The 23,922-nt window shown below is 36.4% G+C and overlaps 1 protein-coding gene across 2 annotated transcripts in view; it reads right to left on the bottom strand.

The window, feature by feature from the left end:
- Positions 1-526: 526 nt before the first annotated feature.
- Positions 527-23,922, bottom strand: part of LOC150109242 (prestin-like) — a 276,267-nt gene continuing 252,871 nt past the window's right edge. For both annotated transcript variants that reach the window (XM_090406632.1, XM_090406638.1), the window contains exons 16-18: positions 22,213-22,342; positions 15,783-15,837; positions 527-741 (exon numbers count right to left, since the gene is read on the bottom strand). In XM_090406632.1, coding sequence (XP_090262758.1) covers positions 635-741; positions 15,783-15,837; positions 22,213-22,342 — 292 coding nt within the window. In that variant the 3' untranslated portion in view covers positions 527-634. The remainder of the gene's footprint in view (positions 742-15,782; positions 15,838-22,212; positions 22,343-23,922) is intronic.

The following is a 23,922-nucleotide window of genomic DNA, read 5'->3' as shown; positions in this document are numbered from 1 at the left end:
TCTCCTGTCAATCAGTATAACAACTTGGTCATTTGGTGCTGGATAAGAAATTATAATCTTGTTTATTCCTTTGCCCAAACTTATGCTTGGGCAGTTTGCATGTGAAATATCTTCACAACAACTAGACTACATATATAACTTCATATAAATATTGAGGCAACAGCTTCTATATATAAGTAGTTGAGTTGTGAAGATAAATATGGAAATTTTTTTTGCTTATCTGGTAGAAAGGATTAAACAAGGAATATAATTTACTTTGTAACCAATTTAATTTTCTGCAACCAATCTATTATATGCCAAAAAAAAAAAAAATTTCATATCGCATAGTCACATTTTCTTGCAGTCAAGATGTTCATGACTTCTGGTGAGATCTTATATATTGTGCAGTACTTATTCCTTGTGAATGAAAACTGCTCTGTCGAATAAATTATTGTGCAGTACTTATTCCTTGTGAATTAAAACTGCTCTGTCGAATAAATTACTAAGCTTTTATTTCATATAATAATACTGAATAAATATCAATGCATACAGTTTGTTAGTATTTATTTTACAAAAATATCTACACATAAACAGCACTTTTTTTTTCCTTCTGTATCACTTAAACAGCTATGATTTCAAATATGGTTTTCTAATATCATAATTGCTGGCAGTGTTGTACAGCATCATGAATAGATGGAAAAATAGAAGGATGTGGTATCTTCTGCAGAAAGCCAGTTTTCTCCAACATTTCACACATGGAAACTGAAAGAACATAAGACAATTAAAAAAAAAAAAAACATCAGAATTAAATGCAGCTAATTTTATGCAATAATAACCAATAAATGGTGAATACATTTACTTTAGTTTTAAGTCAACCATTTGAGTTAAGTGTGATGCACATACATGCTTTTTTGTAGGTAGGCCTGCTTATAGAATCAACAATAAATTTAAGAGGACAATTTTTTCATGTTGTTTTGATGTACTATACATTCTAGGAGGCCTTACATTGATCAAGCAACCATAAAAAAATTTAGAACATATATGCAGTACAACTTAGAATCTATGGCACACCTGAACTGATGTGATACAGTGGTCTGTTTTAGGACCATTGATGTTTAACTTAAAATATTAATGAAGTTTGGGCAGGTTTAACTCTGGAAATATGCAACTGTTTGCAGATGATGCAAAATTGGGAAGAACAATGTCATGCAGATGGTGTGGTCTTACAGGACAATTCGAATAGTTCATATAAATGGACAAATGAGTAGAACTGTCAATTTGATGTTGACAGTTCTACTCATTGCCTCACCAAGTATACACTTGGTGAGGCAATTTTGGAGGAGGTGAGAGATCTGGGAGTAGTGGTGGACAAGTACCTGAAGTTCAGAGATAACATTGTAAAGTTGTTGCATCATTTTATGGCAGTGATGTGAAGCACCTTCACATGCAGAAATAAATAGGTCATAGTTCCACTAAGGCCTCACATGGATTATTGCACACAGATTTGGTAATCTGGTTTTCATTGTGATTAGGATACATTAGAAAGGTTCCAGAGAAGATTGATTAAAGTGATAACTAGTTGGTCTTTGGAATGTGGAGTATGAAGAAAGATTGATGGAATGTAGTTTGCAAGGCCTTGTGAAAAGGCATACAAGTTGGTAAAAGGTTATTACTGGGTTAACTTGGAAGAAATTTTTCATAGAATGGGAGAAGTGGTTAGAAAAAAAGAGGCCATCCCTGGAAATTGTATAAGGAAGGTATGAACAAGAGAGTGAGGAGCAGGTTCTGTACATGGAGAATGGTTTGCAAGTGGAATGCAGTGCGCTGACAGTGTGGTGAATGCAGAGATGTTGAATGCGTTTAAAGTACAGATTGACGAGCTTTGTGTGATAGCATGTACCTCCCATGATGAGTTTTTCACCCCATGGAGGTCAGTGATAATAATAAAATATATAAAAAAAAAACTGTTTTCTTCAACCTATTGTTGATTCCATAGTCCTATACCACCAACAAAATTTAATTTTTTGTATAACCAATGCTGCAGATAAAAAAAAAAAAAAAACTCCACACAGTCTCTTACTCAGAAATAAAAGACATACATAAAACTCATATTTCTAGATATTATGATCAACAACATTATTTCTTTTCACAGATATTCCTCATACTAAGACATTATAGACATTTAAATTTATGATCATTTCTAGATATTTCACCTGGAAGACACCTGTAAAAACAAGTTTACAAATAAGTTGAAGGAACTGTAACGGGCTTACTTCTAACCCCAAAGTTTAGAACATTTTGGAGAATGTTAAGTCTCTATCTAAACCTTCTGTCTGGATATAGATGAGATTTTCACCATTTGGGGTAGCTCTGACAGACCAGAGCTTCTAGCCTTTCTACATAAAATTAATAATTTAATGTGGAAAAAGAATCATCAGAAGCAATATCTTTTTTAGACATATATTGAATATGAATTTGGTGGCTTGCTTTCAATCTCTCTCTCTCTCTCTCTCATGCAGACCAACTTTTACAGATTGCTGTATATCTACCATGTGCACAGCATTCCAAAAAAATATAGAATTGTACAATCATTGACATTTAGAGCAAATAAATGCCCTTCCAAGGTATCTCTTCAACAGGAATTGGAAACTCAAACAGTTCTATTAAAATGTTATAACCCAAGAAAATGATATGTAAAATCTTTGGCAGTTTCTCTTCTAAACGTCCTTCAAGAGGAAAAGAAGTTCTCAGAACTCCTGTTCCTCATGTAAAAAACATCTGAGCATGATGCAAAGATTTTTAAGAAATTCCCATCACCACATTCAAACCTTGATCAAATCTGTAATCTTTTACTTTCTCCCAAAAACACTATCACTTTTGTTGCTATCTGGTTTTTATCTACAAGCTCTGTGTTCCTACACCCTGTCAATCCAACATTTAAAAATTATTTCAGAACATCAGAGTTATAAATATGCTATGGCTAAACAAGGAACCGACAATACTAGCCATGAGATCCAGTAGAATGATACTTGTATTAAATATGTAATGTATACAGGGCTCCAAAAATAAAAGATTATTACTGGGTTAACTTGGAAAAAAAATACTATTTAAATATACTGGTCAGAAAAAAAAAAAAAAAAAAAAAACTTGCCCATAGTATGAATTATGGCAAAAGGTATATATCTAGTCTTCCATGAGAACAATTTTGTAAGCAAATAGTTCTTCCAATTTTTATCTATGCATCTCATATAACAGATGAGTTTCTCCTCATCTGAAATATCTGAAGAAGCATCTTGAAGACTCACTACTGGGGTCTTTGATTTCCTTAACTAAGTTTGTTTAGTGACAAAGGAACAGTAATAACCAACACAAATTCTTTACATTTCATACCTTCTAACAGATAAGCTTAGGTGTTGATGGTTATTCAGTTATTTTTAACAGTATTAACAACACCAAATGAAGTATTTTATAAAAAGATGTTTTATTGGCTTGCTTTATTTCGCTGAATTTCAAATCAGCATCATCAAAGCACCAACACAGCATGTATACATGAGAGAGTAAGTGAAACAATACAATTATAATGAACAAAAGATCTAAAGTCCTATTTTGACACCCTCCAATATTGTAAAAAAGAATAAATAAATTACAGCTGTGTGGGAGTTGCTCTTAAGATAACAGTCTCCCAAATTTTTGGCAAATTAATGCAACCATATTTGTTCAGATTAGGAGAATTCTTCATAGACATGGCTGACTTTTTTTTTAGCAAAAGTACTAATGAAACATAGCCTTTGCACCACATTCAAACCTCGTCTTAAATTAGCAACTCTGATCCACTCGAGCCGGCTTGGTTGGCCGAGTGGTTAGCATGTCTGCTCTCCAGCCAAGAGGCCGTGGGTTCAAATCCTGCCATGGGCATGGATGTTTGTGATTGTCCTACAAACTTTGTGTGGAAAGGGAATCTGCGACCCTACCACTTATTCTAGCAGAAGACATCATTGCCAAAACCATGTGAGGTACAGCAGTGACCATAAGGCGATTACGGACGTCAACTGTGGAAAAAAAAAAAGATCCACTTGCCTAAGGATAAACTTCACCCTTTAGCATACCTTGGAGTGTATGAAGTTCCTTGTGACTGTGACTTGGCCTAATTGGCCCACTATGTGACTTGGCCTACAGGCAGCAAGATCTGTTAACATCCACCTGGAAGAACATAAAAAATACATTCACTACCATTATTATGGTAAGTCAGGACTGGTAGAACACACTTTGAACACACAGGATTAGATGGAAGAAAATTAATGTGCTATTTAGAAGTCGTTACAGATCTGAAAGATTATTTTTTTTTGAGTCAGCCATAGCTATGAAGAATTCTCATAACGGAACAAATATGGTTGCATTAATTTGCCAAAATTTGGGAGACTATTATCTTAAGAGCAACTCCCACGTAGCTGTATTTATTATTATTTTTTTTTTTTACAATATCAGAGGCCGCCAAAATCTTTGGATCTTTTGTCCATTACAATTGCAGTTTCACTTACCATATTTATTTGAATGTAACTTGCACTTTTTTCCCCAAAATTAAAGTTAAAAAATCATGGTGTGAGATATATGTGGGGATTTTTGGAAACTAAAGTTTTTCAGGAAAAAAACTAAATTGACGTTTATAATTAAAGCCTCAGTATTTATAATTTCTCACATTCTTTATAAAATGAATGCATTTTAATTATCAACATTTAAGCAATCGGCAGTTCACTTTCATCATGCAATATATTTGAATCTTTATGACAATGCTTCTGTAATTAAATTAAAACAGTTTCATTATTGCTTGTCCTTTTATCATTTCGGAATCATATGATCTTTGAGTTTAAAACCAGCACCTTAACTTAAACATTTCTCCACATTTCAAGCAAATATTACCAATAATTTACAAGACTTGAGATACTTTATGAACAATCCTCGACTGATGAGAAGTGAAAGCAGAGTGTGAAACTGACAGTAGTGGTGGGCCAGTAGAGATAGTACAGCTATGAAGATGTGCATATGATTGGTGCAGTATTAACAAAAGATTGCATGACTCAATGACAATTGAGCTAACGATTGTTGAGCTGAAATGCTGATTCTCTTCAACTAAATTCCAAAATATCTTAATGTTTCTTATCTATTTCTTAAAGTTTTAAACGTTTTTTGTGTGCAAGGTATATGCAAATAGTATATTTAAAAAAAAATACTATTTGCATTACATTAAAACTTTTTAATTTATTTTTTTGTAAAGTAAAATCAGGGTTGTGAGGGCGAGTTATTCGAGTAAATGCTCGGATATAAGAAAGTTATAAGATATAAGATATAAGAAAGGATATAAGAAAGTTTTAAAGCGAATAAAAGTTGAGCAGCTCTCAGATGTAAACTGTAGACTAAAATACAGAAATATTATTGAAAAGAAAATGAAAGAGTTTGAGAACAGGAATCAAACCTTGGAGATTCAGTGGCAAACTCTGAAGGAAACATTGATTGATTCTGCCAGAGAGGCATGTGGTGAGGTTGTGTGCAAAGATAAAAAAACGTTTAAAACTTTAAGAGAACTCCCTGGTGGACACAGGAAGTTAAAGAGACAGTGAAGGAAAAGAAGAAAGCATATCAAAAGTTCCTCGAAAAAAAGTCAGATTGTGCTCTTAGAGAATACAGAGACAAATGCAAGAATGCTAAACACTGTGTAAAACTAGCTAAACAAAAGTCATGGGAGGACTTTGGCAAGAATATAGAAAATAAATATCAAGAAGGTGGCAAAATATTCTGGAGGTTGTTGAAGAAGCTTAGGAATGGAGGAAAGAGTGCTGTAAAAGGAATTAGAGATGATAAAAGTGAAATGAAAACAGGAGAAAAAGATATCCTTGAAGTATGGAGTAATTACTTTGAAAAACTGCTAAATGAAACAAGCAGTGATGACAGCACAGTGGTAAATCACCAGACATGCAGTCAGGAATACATATCCATACTTGAAGTAGAAAAAGCCATCAAAGGCTTGAAATGTGGAAAGGCAGCAGGAGTAGATGATATTCGACCAGAAATGCTGAAGTATGGTGGTATAAGAGTCTTACAGTGGCTGCACTGCATAGTTCAGAAAGCCTGGACAGAGGGACGAATTCCCGATGATTGGAGTAGAGCTCTCATAGTACCCATATATAAAAAGGGAAATAAAACTGAATGTGAGAATTACAGAGGTATTTCCCTACTGAGTGTTCCTGGCAAGATCTATGCAAGTATACTTGAGAAACGGTTGAGAAGAATTGTGGAAGAAAAGCTTGGTGAAGAACAAGCTGGATTCAGGCCAAATAGAGGCTGTCAGGATCAGATCTTCACTTTACGACAAATGGTCGAGAAAGCATGGGAATATAACAAAGATCTGTATTTAAGTTTTGTCGATTTGGAAAAGGCATATGACAAGGTGCCAAGAGAGAAGCTATTCAATACGCTGCAGTTATATGGTGTCAATGGGGCATTATATCAAGCAATACTTAGTCTTTATTTGAGTTGTGAGTCAGCAGTTAGAATTGAAGTACAGGAAGATGGTTTAATGTTAAATCTGGTGTGAGACAAGGATGTACATTATCCCCTCTGTTATTCATTATCTATATGGATCACATTATGAAGGAATGTGGTATTAAACCTGATATCAAAATTGGAGATGTTAATGTCAGCTCTTTGCTTTATGCGGATGATGTTATACTTCTAAATAAATCCGCTACAATTCTGCAAGATTCTCTGACTAAATTGAATAGCTGTTGTAATAGATATAGTATGAAGGTCAGCAATAAAAAGACAAAGACAATGAAAATAGGCAGAATCATTGAAAATGTCAACTGTTTTGTGAATGGAGAACCTGTGGAACAAGTAAAACATTTCAGCTACTTAGGCACAATTTTTACTGAAGATGGTAAACTAAATATAGAAATAGACAACAGAATCAGCAAAGCTGGTATCGTGGGAAGTCAATTGAATAAATTCATATGGAATAAGAAAGAAATTAGTCGGAACACTAAATTAGCTGTATACAAGACTGTGTTCAAACCAATTTTAACTTATGGATCTGAGAGCTGGGTCAGAAGTAAAACACTTGACCAAAGACTAGAGACCGCAGATATGAGAGTCCTGAGAAAGATTAGAGGCGTGAACAGATGGCATCAATGGCAATATCATATTAAAAATGAGGATATTAGGAAAGAACTTGACATTGTCAGCATCCAAGAATGCGTTAGCAGAGCTAATCTCAGATGGTATGGTCACTTAAATAGAATGGGAGAGGAAAGATTAGCAAAACAAGTGTTCTCTGCCAGGTTGGCAGGAAAACGACCCAGAGGAAGACCAAGATATAGGTGGATTGATACGGTACAAAGTGCCTTAGACGATAGAAATATAAGATCTGATAATGTTGGAGTCTTGACAAGTAACAGACTGATTTGGAGGAAAATTGTAGATAGGAAGTTAGTAATGATGTAATTTTTTCATGTAGTACTGTCATATCCTGTACACCCCTTGAGGGTACATGGCAGGAATTTGATGATGATGATGATGCTCGGATATAAGTATTCACTGTTGCATATACATGCCATGTTGTACACTGATGATGCTGATTTGAAATTCAGTGAAATGTAAGCAAATTAATAAATCATCTTTTTATAAAATAGTTTGTTTGGTGTTAATGCTGTTAAAAGTAAGTCATGAATCATACATTTCATACCATTTTGATACTGTTCTACTACTAGGCCTATAAGTTTTTGAAGGCAGAATATGGTTTATTGAATTTAGCTTTATAATAGACTGCATTAAAAAGTCATTCCAATGTTTAAACATTTTATAATCCATCTTTCTTTGGAAAGCAGCCAGAAGTTTCCTGGGAGATTTCTGCCAGACTATGCCACAGCATTTTTTTTTTTTTTTTTTATGAAAATTTCATGTTTAATGAAACCTAAATGTTTCCATTTTAAAAATGCCAAAAAAAAAAAAAAAAAAATCTTGTAGTAACCTTACAGTGTATGTAGTAATATTTTCTGGATCTTACCTTTGCATTCAGTTTCACTTCACAAAATTAAAAAAAAAAAAACAGAAAATCGTCAACACTTGCAATGGAATTATATTACCTTTTCATGAAAGTTTATTTTTTCACTTGGTTAGAGTATAATAAAATTAGTTTAATCCTTTATCCAAGTGTGAGCAAACAAAGTTTGCGCCTGAAGTATCTTCAGGACTAGGGTAAAGTGATACAACACCAGGGCAACTCGTTGCAAAGGTGGAGAAAGCTACCAACACTCCTAACTCAGTATCTCCTATAATGCAAAACACATCTCCTTGCGGATATGTCAAATGTTATGCATTAAAGGAAGGGCCACTACCCAGACTAGTTTCGACCTTTATTGAGGTAGAATGGGAGTTCATGTCTCTCATCATTGGCCTTTGGAGAATAAAGCATGCTGAGGATCAGCAGACAGTAAAAGAGGAGTATGATATAAGATAGAGTAGGATAGTAGGAGGTAAAAAGAGGCCTCAGTCAACCTGTTTAGCCTTATTGGCTAATTGGTCTGTAACATATAATCTCAATTTACCTGTTCAGAAAAGGTTAAACATAGACTTTTGTCTATAGTTCTCATATTATTTTATCTAAAGTAGTGATTTACTCCAGTATTAATGGAGGTTCTTTTTATGTTACTAAATATAATATCCTTATTTTTATTCCAGGTAAATATATATATATATATAATTTTTTTTTTTTTTTTTTTTTTTTTTTTTTTTTTTAAAAACAGGGTGTAAATAATAGGACTTGTTTAAATATTTATTTTAAATCTAAAATAACGGGACTTAAGGTCCGGTAAGTAGGAATGAATAGGAACTTACTGAGGAACTTGTATACCTGGTACCACTGGGACTTAGAATGGGGAAGAGACTGGCCCGGGAGATGCCGCTCACGAGGAGCGGCACCGCCTCGCAGTAAGCCTTCGCTGTCCGGGTTCTCAGCTCTCCCCCCCTTGTTTGGAGTAAAGAAACCGTGCCAGCGAAAGCTTTGTGGCTAGGGGAAACAGAGTGGTTATTCTTTTTCCTGGGGTGGGGGGGGATGGTGGTTTTTTTTTTTTTTTTTTTTTTTTTTGGGGGGGTTCTAAAGAGATATACAGGGCTTGATGCGTCCCTGTATAAGAAAGCATATTATCGGTGGTTTGCAGTATTGATTCACAAATTTAAAGTCTCCTAGTAAGTGCCTTTCTTGTGCAAGAAATTTGTGTAAGTAGAAAAAGAAACCTTTTCTTATTCTTGCATACATTAAATTTGCGTCTCGTACCTGGGATTTTTTCCGTACTTTCCAGATGTGATATTTTAGTACATTGATTAGGAAGATAGTGAACTTTTGGGTTTTTTGGACTGGTGGCGGGAATTGTAGTCGTACTACCTCTTCTACTGTCAGCATGGGGATTCCCAATGCTGTGCTGAGTCTCCGCCAGATGCGTTGGGCTGGTGGGCAAAAATAAAAGAAGTGGTCCACCGTTTCCACGTCCCGGCAGACATCGCAGAATGGGTCGCACGGGTTAGGTACATACCGGGATTTCACCTGTTTCACCGGGAGCCGCCCGTAGGCTATTCTCCAGGCTAGATCCCGATGAAAAGGCTGTCCCCAGCTATTTTTGATGTTTCTGAAGAGAATTTCATTATTTGTACTAAGATTGGGTGTATCACGCCTGGAAAGTTGGAAGAAATCCCAGTATACTGCTTTGGGTTTGTGTGTGAGGATTGCTATTCCTCTGTCTCTGAGTGTTGTGATCGATTTCACTACTGTACGGTACCACTTGGGCAACCCCCTTGCGCGGGGTCCAGCATAGTCCGTGATCCCAAAGAGGGGGAGGAAAAGTCCTATAAAATATTTAATTAGTAGGCCAGAAATGTGGTTGGAGTTTAAGGCCTTCCGTACGGTTTTGAACGTGTTTGCTTGTAGCAAGCTTCTGTGATCGGGCAGAGCATAACCCCCTTCTTCCTGTTTGAGTTGTAGATATTCTTTCTTTACTTCGCGTTTTCTCCCATTCCAGAAGAAATCCAGGAGTTCTTTTGATAATTTATTTTCTTGTGCCAGTGTGATGCCTGTGATATTGACAGTGTGCATCAGCATTGGGGTGACGATTGTTTTTATTACTGTCGCTCTGCCATAAAGGGAGAAGAAGGTTGGTTTGAACAGCCTTATCCTTTCCCTGCTTGTCTCCTGCAATTTTTGGATTGGTAGTGCTAGGGTGTCTGAAAAGGGCACGCCTAGTATAGTTAGAGGCTGTGTCTGTAGCGTTAAACCGTAGGGAAGTCCAGTGCTATGGAAATTTCCGAAACTTTTGATTTTGGTTTTTTTGTGCGTTAACGCGAAGACCACTGACTATGCTGAATTTTTGCAGCGTGTGCAGATAGATATAGATGGACTCAGAGTCTCTGAGTGTAGCCACTACATCGTCTGCATATGCCACTATTTTGCATTGTCTGGAGCCTTGGGGCAGTGGAATACCGTTAATTGCGGGGGTGTTATCAATTCTTTTGATTAGGGGTTCTAATACTAGGGAGAAGAGGAGGGGGCTTAGCGGGCAGCCTTGCCTAACCCCTCTCTTTATGCGGATTGGTTCTGTTAGAAACCCATTAATAGATAGTTGGGTCGTGGCTTCTGCATACATGTTTTTAATTGTACGCCGAAGTCTCGGGCCCACGCCTGTTTTTAGTAGGATGTTCTGCAAGTACCTGTGGTTGATGCTGTCAAACGCTTTCTCCAGGTCGGTGGAGAGAAGTGCCAGGGGGTATTTTTTCTCTTTGGCCAGTTTGATCAAGTCTCTTAACAAAAAGAGATTGAATTCCATAGATCTACCAGGGATCCCATAGACCTGTGAGCTTGTTATTATTTTTCCGATACCACCCTTAAGGCGCGTGCAGATAATTTTTGCAAAAATCTTGTAGTCTACGTTGGTTAGGGAGATTGGACGCCAGTTATTCGACAAAGTCCGATCTCGGTCTTTCTTGGGGATAAAGATGGTGTGGCTCTTAACGAATTCCTCGGGGATGTTTCCTGAAGTGAGGAATTCGTTAAAGATGTTTATTAATGCTGCCAATGCAAATTCCCAGATAGATCTATAGAATTCTATCCCCAGTCCGTCTGGTCCTGGGGTCTTCTTTGTTTTCATCATTCTGTACGTGGCCTTTAATTCGGCTGCAGTTATCGGCCTGTCCTGCAGGGCACTAAGATGATCAGGAAAACGTGTTGCGTCCCACTCACTGAAGTCATCCGTGCCCTGCCGGTCAGAGAAGATACCGATATACTGCTGATGAAAGTGACCGAGTATTTCGTGGGTTGAGCGTAAAATCTGGCCCTTCTCCTCGATCTGGTGAATCGTTTTCTCATCATTAGCCGCCACCCATTGTTGGTTGTAGAATGCGGCGGAAGGTGTTTCCAAATGTCTGAGATAGAGTCTCGTTCGAAAGTCGAGGTCCTCGACTCTACTCTGCCGCTCTTGCTGCAGTTCTATTTCTACTTGTCTGATGAGATCTCCGCAGGGAACTCCGCTCCGTTCGTTTGTCCGGTACCAGCCGAGTTCCCTGTAGAGATCCCTCAGCCGTTTGCGTTTTTGGTAGGCCCTTTCGCGTCCACATTTTTGGAACAGTTCCCTAGCCTGCCTCTTGAAGGTCAGCCAGTTTTCCCAGTCCCAGTTGGTGTTTGTCCATCCGTCACAGAGGTTCTGTAGCTGGATGCTGAAAAGACTGGGGAAGGTAGGAGGGAGCCTCCAAGGACCTCTAGCTGTTTCCATCACCTCTGGGAGCGTGATTTTTAGTATGACCATCTTGTGGTCGGTTGTCAAGTTATGCACTGCGGTGTGATGTATCCTCTGAACATATTGTTCCAGGTTTTGGAACACGTACACCCTGTCTAGTCTTGTCGATATCTGGCCGCGGCCCCACGTAGTTTCTACTTTGGCGGGGTTATTCCGCCTCCAGATATCGACGAGGTCAAAATTTATACAGCATCGATTTAAAGCGGCAATGCCGCCAGTTCCGTTGTTTGCGTTCCCGCCTATTTTGTCTAGACGTGTGTCTTCCACACAGTTCCAGTCTCCTGCAACTATTAGGTGTTCTGCTCCCAGGAGATAGTTTTCAAGGGCAGAGAAGAAACCACTTCTGTGGTATGGATTGTTCGGGGCGTAAACTGCAGCAAGTCGGATGGTACGGCCACCGTACTTCCAGTCCACCGTTACTAGGCGTCCTGTGGCATCTTTTTGGACGTTGAAGAACCCCCCGCGATTGGGGGGCGAATTAGTATCCCCACCCCTCGCGAGTGAGCGTCCCCGAAGCACCAGTAGCTGGTGACCGGATAGCTTCTTGAGAAGTTCTCCACGTCCCAATGCTTATAGAAATGGGTTTCTTGTATCAGGAGGATATTAATTTTGTGTGTTAACATTAGCCTCCAGACAGCGCTTTGCGCAAAGGGGTTGCGTAGTCCGTTAGTGTTTAAAGTTGCGATTTTAACTTCCATGTTGGTGTTAGAATGAGGGGGGGGCGTTATCTGGTGTTTGTTTTATGAAACCCGGTTCTGGTTCCTCGTCGGAGCTGGTTGCACTTTGAGCATCCGAGACAATGACAAGCCTGTCTGTAGAGTCCCTGTCTTCGTCAGAGTCCATTTCGTGGACTTGGGGTTGTGCCAATTGATCCATTACTGGGGGTAGGCTCTCTAACATTGTAATGTCATTGTCGAGGGGCTTTGCGCCTATTGTTCGACGTTGACCTGTGGTCTCTGTTTCGTCCTCCGATGACATCATGCTGCTTTGTTTCGCTTTTTTCTTTTCCTGTGATTCCGTTTCTCTTGCGCGCTTTGTTGGGGCGCTGGGTGTGACCTCTTCCTCTTTCCTGCAAGCTTCATGGTTTGCCACATTGATGCTGGTGATGTTCTGTGTGTGGTGGCTTGCCTTGGGTATCTTTGGGGTTTTCGTTTCCGTTGCTGCTTCCTTTTCAGCCTGCTGGCCGAGCTCCGGAAAATTTGATTATTGAGGTCTCTTCAGTGGGAGCCAGGCCCTAGTGGAAATACCAGGCAGAAGCATTAGCAGGTCATCTCCACCTATAGGAGTTGCCAAATGGTGTGCTACCCTTTTTTAATAAATTACTCTGGATTTAGAGAAAGATGTTGAAAGTTTATTTTTTCACTTGGTTAGAGTATAATAAAATTAGTTTAATCCTTTATCCAAGTGTGAGCAAACAAAGTTTGCGCCTGAAGTATCTTCAGGACTAGGGTAAAGTGATACAACACCAGGGCAACTCGTTGCAAAGGTGGAAAAAGCTACCAACACTCCTATAATGCAAAACAAGAGTTGCCCTGGTGTTGTATCACTTTACCCTAGTCCTGAAGATACTTCAGGCGCAAACTTTGTTTGCTCACACTTGGATAAAGGATTAAACTAATTTTATTATACTCTAACCAAGTGAAAAAATAAACTTTCAACATCTTTCTCTAAATCCAGAGTAATTTATTAAAAAAGGGTGGCACACCATTTGGCAACTCCTATAGGTGGAGATGACCTGCTAATGCTTCTGCCTGTTATTTCCACTAGTCTGGGTAGTGGCCCTTCCTTTAATGCATAACATTTGACATATCCGCAAGGAGATGTGTTTTGCATTATAGGAGATACTGAGTTAGGAGTGTTGGTAGCTTTCTCCACCTTTGCAACGAGTTGCCCTGGTGTTGTATCACTTTACCCTAGTCCTGAAGATACTTCAGGCGCAAACTTTGTTTGCTCACACTTGGATAAAGGATTAAACTAATTTTATTATACCTTTTCATGAAGTAATGTCAATAAAGTGATCTGGTCGCAGACTCATCTTTCAAGATAGGTTTTTTTAAATAATACTATTAAAAACCTTTTTCATCATGTATGTTCAGGTATAAAATTGCACTAAGCCAATTCATGTTGTGAATTGTTAAAATAAGCTTACTATGTTACAAGCGTATAAGGATTAAAGATGATATGGGAAGAATTACTGGTGGCAGTGAAACAAATGAAAATCAGTCTTGTTAAATTATTATTTTTTTGGTTTTGTTTAATGGTATCTCTAATTTTTATAAGAATAGCGATGACTTGCAAGTTATCACCATTCTTATAAAACCAGTAACACTATGTTGTTTGAGAATACTAACTTTGGCAGGGACAAAGAGAGAAATTAACCTTATGTAAGGTAGTATCTCCTGGTTGAAAATAAAATTTCTTTATTACATTCATTGCCAATCTGATTGGCCAAGTAGTTAGTGTATTTGCCTCCAGCCAAAAGGCTATGAGTTCAAATTCTGCAAGTGGATTGGTTGTTTGTGATTGTCCTACCAACTTTATATGGAAAGGGCATCTGCAACTCTACCACTTCTTCTAGCAGAAGGCCTCATTTCCAAAACCCTATGAGGTATGGAAGTTTTATTTATTCATATGGAGTTTCCTCCCTTTTTCTCCCCCATCCCTATTAGGGCAAGTTGAGCCCTCTCATGGGGAAGTTAAGTATTTATGGCTGTAGAGCCATGTGTGTTGGGCCGGTTTGCCTGCTTGCGGGATGAAAAACGGCAGATAAACTGCCGGAAAAAACCCTATGGCCCATGCCCAAGACCAGCTAACTTGGCTATGGCTGAGGAAGATCCTCATATTCCTCACATCTTCGACGGGAATCGAACCTGGGACACTCCTTCCATCATATGGTTGCGAAGCGCACAGCCACTAGGCTAACCGCGTGGACAGGTATGAGAGTGACTATACAGCATCAATTTTGATCTTGTGAATAATTAATTACATTCACTGGAGGCCACCCATGATCAAATAACTTGATAGTGAATGAGATGTTTAAAAAAAAAAAAAAATTGCTAATCATGCAAAGAAAATAAGACAATACATTTTGAATGCATATAGAATGAGGCTGAAAATTCACTCACTACCTCTGATAACTTGCCCATGGTGAGTGGATTTTTGGAGCCACACACACACACACACTTTATATACACATGTACACACTATCTACCAATAATTATCCGGACATCCCTGTTGTTTGAAGTTATGGAACATTCCAGGTTTGTTAACATAAAAACTGATGTTTTTTTCCAGGAGATTCTGTGGGATGTATCCAAAACATCCCACAGAATCTCCTGGAAAAAAACTACCATGTTCCACCATAGTAAATTCAAAAAAGAAAGACTATTCTTTGAATCTGCATCGGCACTCAGGAATCAACCTAATTTAAGCAAATACGGTTGCATTAAACTTCCCAAAATTTGGGAAACTTTAATTATCAGAGATCCCTCTTTACATCCCAGGCCACCTGCAAATGCCCATAGAGGGCGCACCACCTAAATAGGACTTTAGTTTCATTTTGTATTGTATTTGTGTGTGTGTGTTGTTACAAAAAGTTTTTGTAATCCCTGAAGATGTCTCTGTGATGGAGATGAAATACTGGAAGTATTAAAATTAGTTTTAATCCTTTCTCAGTGCTGTTAATATTCCATTAAACCTCTAACATGAATTCTTCACAGCACTTAAGCCTCAACACATGTATTGTGATCTATTATTGTTTTAATTATCAGCAATGTGTGTGTGTGTGTGTGTGTATGTGTGTGTGTGTATCAGTATAACATTAATTAACTGTTAATTTTTCTGCTAAATGTACAAGGTTATCAGAAAATTTTAATTGATTGTTATTAAAAAATTCTGATGGTATGAAAGAAAATTTCAGCTGTGCAAATTAAAATGCAACATATATATATATATATAACAATCCTATCCTACCTGAACATCCAGAAAACAACACTGAAATTCCTGCATCTTGAAATTCCTTGTGAACCTTAGAAAAATGAAAGTGTTTTAGATATTTTGATGAAATAGTGTATATGTAGTGTTTAAAAAGCGAAAAAAAAAAAATTATACATAAAATGATTTTTTTTATATATGACTTTCAGACATGAAAGGTTTTAAACTTATAGTACAAGTATACTTTGGTTAACGTTACCTCTGGTAATGAAACCTCGATATAATGAAGTCCATAATTTCAAGACCCATTTTACGTATCCTGATTTAGGAAGGATTTTGAGGTCAACAATCGACAATCATCCGATCGGCGAACGATGGCAACTCGTCACATACTCACAAGCTGTGGGTGTGTCTGTTTTTAACAGTTTTGCGCATCGTCTGCATTAATTTAGTCGTTGCTTATACTTCGTAGGGTGTTTCAGTGTGGTGCATCACAATAAATGACATGTTCTCTGATAGCATTATTGTAGATTTTGTAAATATTAATTGATATTTTGTTTTTCTATCCATTTAGTTAAAATGTCAGAATGGAGGAAAAGAAAAGCAATTTCTTTAAACTAAATTAAATATCATACAATGTTAAATGGATAAGAATCCTATGTTTTTATATAGCCAGTAAGTGAAACTCAAGATCGATAACTACAATCTATGAGTTTCAATGCCGAAAAACTATCGGCATTCCATTTTCTTACCCATTTAATATCTATTCTATTGCCAGAAAACTAGCCTTTTGGCTTTTTATTTTAATTATCATACAATGTGTTGAAAGGGGTAAAAGAAAATCTGATGTGGCAGATTCTTTAGGATTAGCACAGTCAACTTTAACAACCATACTTAGTCGATCATAAAAAATAAAACAGTCTGCTCAGAATTGTACAGATGTTACAGCAGCAAAATTAACTTGCTTAAGGAGTCCAATTTTAGAAAAAATGGAGAAAATGTTAAGTTTGTGGATAGATGACATGTTGAAAATGTCAACAATGAGGATGAACGAAATTTATTAAACGCAGAAGATGGTTTTTCAGTGGAATATTTAGAAAAACTTGTTAGCAAAGAAAATGAAGAATGAAATTAAAGAAGTTCCTACCGAAAAATTGTTAGCAACCAAAGATTTAAAAAGGTGTTTGAATGACATTAAAAACATTTAAAATTTTTTCAGTGAAAATGATACTGATTTAGGAAGAAGTGTTATTGTTAAGCGATCAGTGTTAAATGCAATAAATCTGTATTAAATGAAAGAGAAAAAAAACAAACAACTTTAGATTCGTATTTTAAAATGTCGTGATTTTATCTTTGTTTGGTATGTAATATTGACTTTTTATTTAATAAAGCTTTTCTTTTTTTTTTAAAAAAAGTCTTTCATTTTTTTTTTTACGTACAAATGTATCCCTAATGTGGCCATAGTATTTTTACCTCTGAGAACGAAGTTTCACTTAACAGTAATTTCGTGGAACGCATCCTCTTTGTTAAACAAGGTATACCTGTATATTAGGTCTTCTGGTGGGCTAGGGATTTCTTTTTTTATTTTTATTAATTTTATAAAATTCATCAAAATTTTTAAAAATGTATTTTTATTTATTTTTACTTAATCTGGAAACTGCTCTAGAGACCAAACATGGTATTTTTAAGCCTCTAATAGGTGGGACACTGGTCTCACATCAAGCAAGGAAATTCATCTCCTGCCTAAAGACAACCAACTCCAAGGGCAGGATTTGGATCTGAAAGCTATTGGTTGGAGAGCAGATATGCCCACTACTCAGCTAGCCATACCAACAAAATGAATATATATTCATTTTATCATCAATATCATTATTAGATCTTTTTCTTCTTAAGTATTCTGCAATTAAGCACGTTCTTCTTTTAGTAGCAAAAACTTTCCTTCCACTTTCTTCTCTTCTGAGCCTTCTCTTTCAAGGATGTATATCTGTCTCCATTCAGCATGTCATCTAGCATTGTTTTCCTCACTCTTCCTCTAGGTCTTTTTCCTTCAATGGCATCTGATTATTCCATTTCCTCTCAGGATATGTCCAATCCAATTTCCCTTTCTTCTTTTTATCCTTTTTAACAGATTCCTTTCTTCCTCTACTCTTTTTAAGACTTCATTATTTATTTTATCTGTCTATTTTATTTTTTCCATCCTTCTGCAAATCCACATCTTGAAGCTTTCCAAAATTTTCATTTCTTTTTTCCTCAACGTCCAGGTTTCAGCTGCATATAAGACAACACTCCACACAAGTTTATTAGTCTTTTCTTTAACTTTTTATCCATTTTACTTCTGAATAAATTCCATTTTCTATTAAAGGCATCTCTTTCCATTACTATTCTTGCTTTTATGTCACTTGTACATCTTCCATCATTGCTAATCACACTTCCTAAATATTTAAATATCCTTACTTGATTCAATGTTTCTTCATTTATTCTTACATCCATAGTTGTCTCTTTCCTTATTATTTGCATTACTTTTATTTTGCTGATGTTAATTTTCATTCCATAATTGATACAGGATTCCAGTAATCTGTTCACCAGATGTTGTAATCCTTCCTCATGTTTCATAATAATGCCTTGTCACCTGCATATCTTATTGCAAATATATGTCTACTTCCTATCTTTATTCCTTCTTCTGCATTCTCCAATGCTTCTTTTAACATTGCTTCAGAATACATATTGAACAAAATTGGTGACAAAGAACAGCCTTGTCGTACTCTTCACCCAATGGTACCTCGTTTTGTTTTACTGTATATATCTCTTACCATAACAGTTTTGTCCCTATATAGTGAAATAATTAACCTTCTATCTCTCCAATCTATACCAATCTTTTCCATTACTTCTATCATCTTATCCCATTTTACAAAATCAAAAGCTTTTTCAAAATCTATATAACAGATATGGACTTCTCTGTTTACTTCTAAATTTCTTTCACTTATTATTCTTAATAGTCTAATCGCATCTCTCATTCCCTTACCCTTCCTGAAACCAAACTGATCTTCTCCAAAAAAATTCCTCCCCCTTATATGCAATTCTCGGTGTTAGGATTCTCATAAGTATTTTTGATGTATGGGAAATGAGGCTTACTGTTCTAAAATCCTTGCATTTCACTGCATTACTTTTCTTTGGTATAGGTATAAATATTAAGGTCATAAAATCTTTTGGTAATTCTCCTTTGTTATAAATTAAATGTATTAATTTAGTTATTTTTTCAATTCCTTTCCTTTGAAGCTGTTTTTAGGAATTCTGCAGGTATTCCATCTATTCCTTCTGTCTTTCCACATTTCAGTTCTCTAATGACCATAACTACTTCTGTCTTAAAAATGTCTGGGCCTAAATCATCTTCATTTACTTTTTTTTATATCTTTTAAAAGCAGCTCATTTGCTCTGTTTTCTTTGTCATATAGATCTTCAATGTATTCTTTCCATCTCCCTAGGATTTTATCTTTTTCCGTTATAATTTCTCCAGTCTCATTTTCTATATCTCTAACTCAAATTCCCTTTCTCTTTTGGTCCATACTTCTTGCTTTTTTGTATATAAGATCATATCTTCCCTCTCTCTCTCATGATTTTCCATTTCATCACATTGTTTTTCAAGCCAATTTTCTCTATTTCTTTCTGCTTCCCTTCTCAATTTGTCATTCAAGCTTCTATATTGTATTTTTCCCTCCGGGATGTCCTTATTTTCCATTTTCTTTTTTTCTTTATAGAAATCATCTCATTAGTTATCCATGTGTTTTTTTATTCACATATCCAATTTCTTCTGCAATCTTTTTTATTTTCTCATTGATTTGTTCCCATTAAGAAAATTCTCACTTTCAAATACAGTACTCATCAGGCTACACTTTAAAGTCATTTACTGTTTTTGCATTTGTCACATTTTCATCCGCTCATTTTATGTCAACCTCACACATGAGAAGTTGCAAAACCTATAGCACATCCAGTGCTGGGGATCAGCAGGTGGTTAAGAAGAAAGAAGGAACTAGTTGATATGTTTTTGAACAAATGGAAATTGTATTCCTTGGGGAAACTGTATGACAATGCCAAAGAAAACTGGAAAGTGAATGGATGTTGATTTGTGCTTTTATAAGCTTATGGGAAAGTGGACAAATGGTGGCTGTCATCTCAGTGTAACGGCACTCAAGAACACATAGAAAAAGATAGAGTGGAAATAAAACCTCTATGAGAAAGTGACTGGAGTGGATCTGTGAGAGGGACAATTATCCATTGATCAGATTACCCTCTTTTGGAAGTATTTTTACAGAAATTAGGTCAACTACCTCCAATTTATGGAAGAATTGTCTTCTCTATTGCTTTATATGTACAAAATACCACTTTTTTTGCAGGGCAGAGAAAGCTATGGATGAGATGAGATATGAAATTAATGTTCTCCAAGCAAAAAAAATAAAATAAATAAAATACTATTCCTTACAACAATGCTCAATTCCTGACATGACATTCCTAAATCAGTAGGTTGGAGGGAAAGATTTTTCACTTTATCTAGAAAATCAGATGAATTTTTTATGAAGGAGTGGAAATTACCAATCTCAGCTTTTAATAAACATGCTAAAAAATTTGGCTATGTAGTAAGTAGGAGAATCTATACAGGCAACAGTGAGACAAAGAGAAATGCCTTCCTTATGGATTTGTCTTAGAACCCAGAAGGGTCTAGCAAAATAAGTTTTAAGTTTGTCTATGTTTGTAGTTTGCAGAGTCCATAACTGCCAGTGCTTTCCCTTTGTTAGCTTTAGTAATAATGAGATGACTGTTGTATCTTAAAGTTTGTAAAGCTTTAGCTTCTGATAAAGAAATGTTAGGAGGAGGAGGAATCTTAGATTTCAGTAGCATAGAAAAGACTTTCAAACAAATTTTATGAGTACTCACCGGAGAGAGAGAGAAAAGATAAATTGTGTTCAATATTAAAGAGGAAATCCAAGTAAGGTATATGTTTTGGAACTAAAGCAAATTCCTCTCCTTTGACTAAATTATGAATTTCATATTTTAGTCAAAGTGCGCTTTCATTTAAAGCATATCCTGAGATGTTTTCTACCTAACTGTTTGGAACCAAAGGATGTTTGTTTTACTGGCTAATATGTTGATTTTCTGATCTAAACATTGCTTGTTATAAGAATGCTGAAAATAGCACAGCTTGCTTTCAAAATGCCACTGAAGATGACTTGTAATTTTCAGATCGAAATATATCACTTTTTATTAAATTTTATTCATTCTTTTCTTGTTGTCATATGAATTTAAGAAATGTTATGGCACAAGCAACAATGAATTGTAAATGTTTGATGACTGGAAAAGGATACAGAGGAAGATGATTATCCAGGTGAATTGACACAATTAGTAGTTCCTTGGAAGTATAAGATCTGATAGTATTGGAGTTTTAAGGTAACTGGCTAATTTGTAGGAAAGCTTTTGATTGTGTTATAAGAAAGTTTGCATCATTACTAACTTCCTATTAATAGCTTTCCTATATACCCTCTTGAGGACACATACCTTGAATTTCATGATAATGATACGACATGAATGTAGGTGAGTGTTTTTAGGTGCTAGATGATTTATCACACAGTGTGACATACCCCTGTGTATTTTATTTACTTATCCAAATTTATTATTATTATTACACAGGCATCTCCATGCCTGTCCATAGTGGTAGATCCAAACTATCCAATATCTATCATACTTCTCCTTGAGGAGCTCACTGACAAACCAAGTACTCAAACACATTCTAGCAACCCATTCCACTCATTCACCACTCTCCAAGTGAAAAATCTAGTTCTCACATTTTTGCTAACTACACTCTTACTCAATTTCCACGGATGACTCCTTGTTTTGCACTCTATGGTCAAGTGCTGACATATTTCCTTGCATCAATCCTATAAAACCATTTTAGTAATTAAAGCATTTATCATATCCCCTCTTTTCTACCTATCAACCAACTTTTGTAATCCACTAACTTTCGATCAATCAATTATCACAGGAAGCATTTCATAGACCACTCACCATCTTGGTCAGTTTCTTCTGGGTCCTCTTTACCCCTTTCTCATTCCCAAGAAACCCAGGTGTCTAGACCTGCACAGTAATCCAGATTTGGCCATTTCAAGGCTTATAAAGAGTAGTGATAACTACTTCATCTCTGTTTGTTAATGTTTTCTTTAATAACCAAGTAATCCTATGAGCTGCCTTGGCCACCTTAACTGTATGCCCTTGGAACTTCAACTGTCTATATACCATCAAATCCTTAGCTTCATCTGTTTCCTGGAGTACAGTTCCAATGTAGTACACAGCTTGTAATCTTAATGACATAATTACACTTTTCCACATATATATGTGTAAACACAATTAAAGTTTTAATTTGAAACAAACAAAAAAGCAATGATATTTTAGTTAGTATTGTTAATAAAGTGTCATAACTTACATCTAACAGTGTTTCCACTCCTGATATATCAATATATGAAAATGATGAACAGTCAATAATCAGACTATGTATAGGATCCTGCACTTCTTGGTTATTATACTTCTGATGATTTGAGACATAAGGTGATCCTCTGCAAAAACAAAAATTAGTTGCTATGAAAACAATTTTTATATCATACTTTAAAATTAAAGTATATGACCTCAATATGTGTGATTGAAAGCACTTCAATTTCCTTCCTCCATATCATTCCATTGTATAAGACCCTGATCAGACCATTAGATTACTGTCTGAAATTTGGTCCCCAGGATTTGAAGGGGATAAATTAACTGTGGAAAGGGTACAGGGGCAGATAAAGATGAGGATCAGCTGCAGGAATGTGGACTGCAAAGTTTGGTAGATTGAAGAAAGAGAGGTGATATGATTGAGACTCTTAAACTGTTGACAGGTAGTTACAGGGTTGACAATGGGGAGTTCTTTCACTTGGTGGAACAGCGAAGTAATGACAAAGAGGCCCTCCCTGGAAGTTACAAAAGGAAGCTGTGAACAAGAAGGTGAGGAGTGGTTTCTTTGCATGGAGGGTGGTTGAACCATGGAATGCATTGCCTGATAGTGGTGAGAGCAAGAACAGTCAATGAATTCAAGGAGTGGTACAAGATAAAAGGTAATAATCAGTTTCATGAAGAGCAGACCAGGAGAGCGACTAGTGACTCAGGTGGTAAAGAGTGTAGAAGTGCTCATACTGCACATTTGCAGTAGGAGCTGAAATTAGCCAATTAGGCCAAGAAAAATCCTAGAGAATGCTGTTGATATTTGAAATAGAAAAAAAGAATAACTATGAGAAGATCATGTTAGCAGCTGGACATGGTGGATTGGTAATTACAGCAGAGAATACAGAGATATTCAATGAGCAATTTTTTCAGGATATTTCATTCTCATGAATGTGACATAAGAAGCTTGAGTGTAGAGGGTATGGCAGAGGAAAGACTGATAGTGAGTGAGCAGGAGGTATAAACTGCCATCAGTAAGGTAGTAGAATTTGACAACATATCACTGTATGTCTTAATCACCCAAATGGCCATGCAGATAAAATATATCAAATAATAATCTTTGTTTCATATCCATGTTATTTCAATATTCAAATCTATATGTTTATTGATTTTATTGATGTAAACATGGGTCAGTATGGTGGTTAGAGGAATGTTGCAGGAAGCAAACTCAGCCTTGGCATACCTGTTTAACATGAGTCTTGCTATTGGGCAAGTACCAAAGGAGTGGAAAGAAAGTAAATAATGAGTGTAGTTTGTGAACAAGTGGGATAAATTTTAGGAATGGATAGAACTATATGAGAGCAATGGACTGCATTTGAATGAATTTGGTATGAGACAAATGGGGAGACTTTTGATGGAGAGGAGCATAATGACAGAGGTAAATATGATGTTTGAGGACAAAAGAAGTAATGTGGGTGAGTAAGGTAGAATATTGATATTAAAGAAGTGTTTGTTGAAAGATGAGTAGTGCGAGAGAGGAGAATGAGAGAACAGAATGCAAGATGGAGAGGGGAAATGGGGAGTTGGGATGGACAGGGGAGTCATAGCATAAAGAAGATGGATGCATGTATGAGGGAATACTCAGCAAAGGACTGGATGTGGGATTAAAGGGATATTGAATATTGGGAAAAGTGTAGTTTTGGAGGCAAGAGAGAGAAATGGC

The sequence above is a fragment of the Typopeltis vanoorti genome, chromosome 2, assembly GCF_054136105.1.
Source record: "Typopeltis vanoorti isolate ZY-2024b chromosome 2, IOZ_Tvanoo_1.0, whole genome shotgun sequence".
NCBI classification, from domain to species: domain Eukaryota; kingdom Metazoa; phylum Arthropoda; class Arachnida; order Uropygi; family Thelyphonidae; genus Typopeltis; species Typopeltis vanoorti.
Note: the sequence above shows the minus strand (reverse complement) of the source record. Positions and strands in the feature narration are given on the sequence as shown.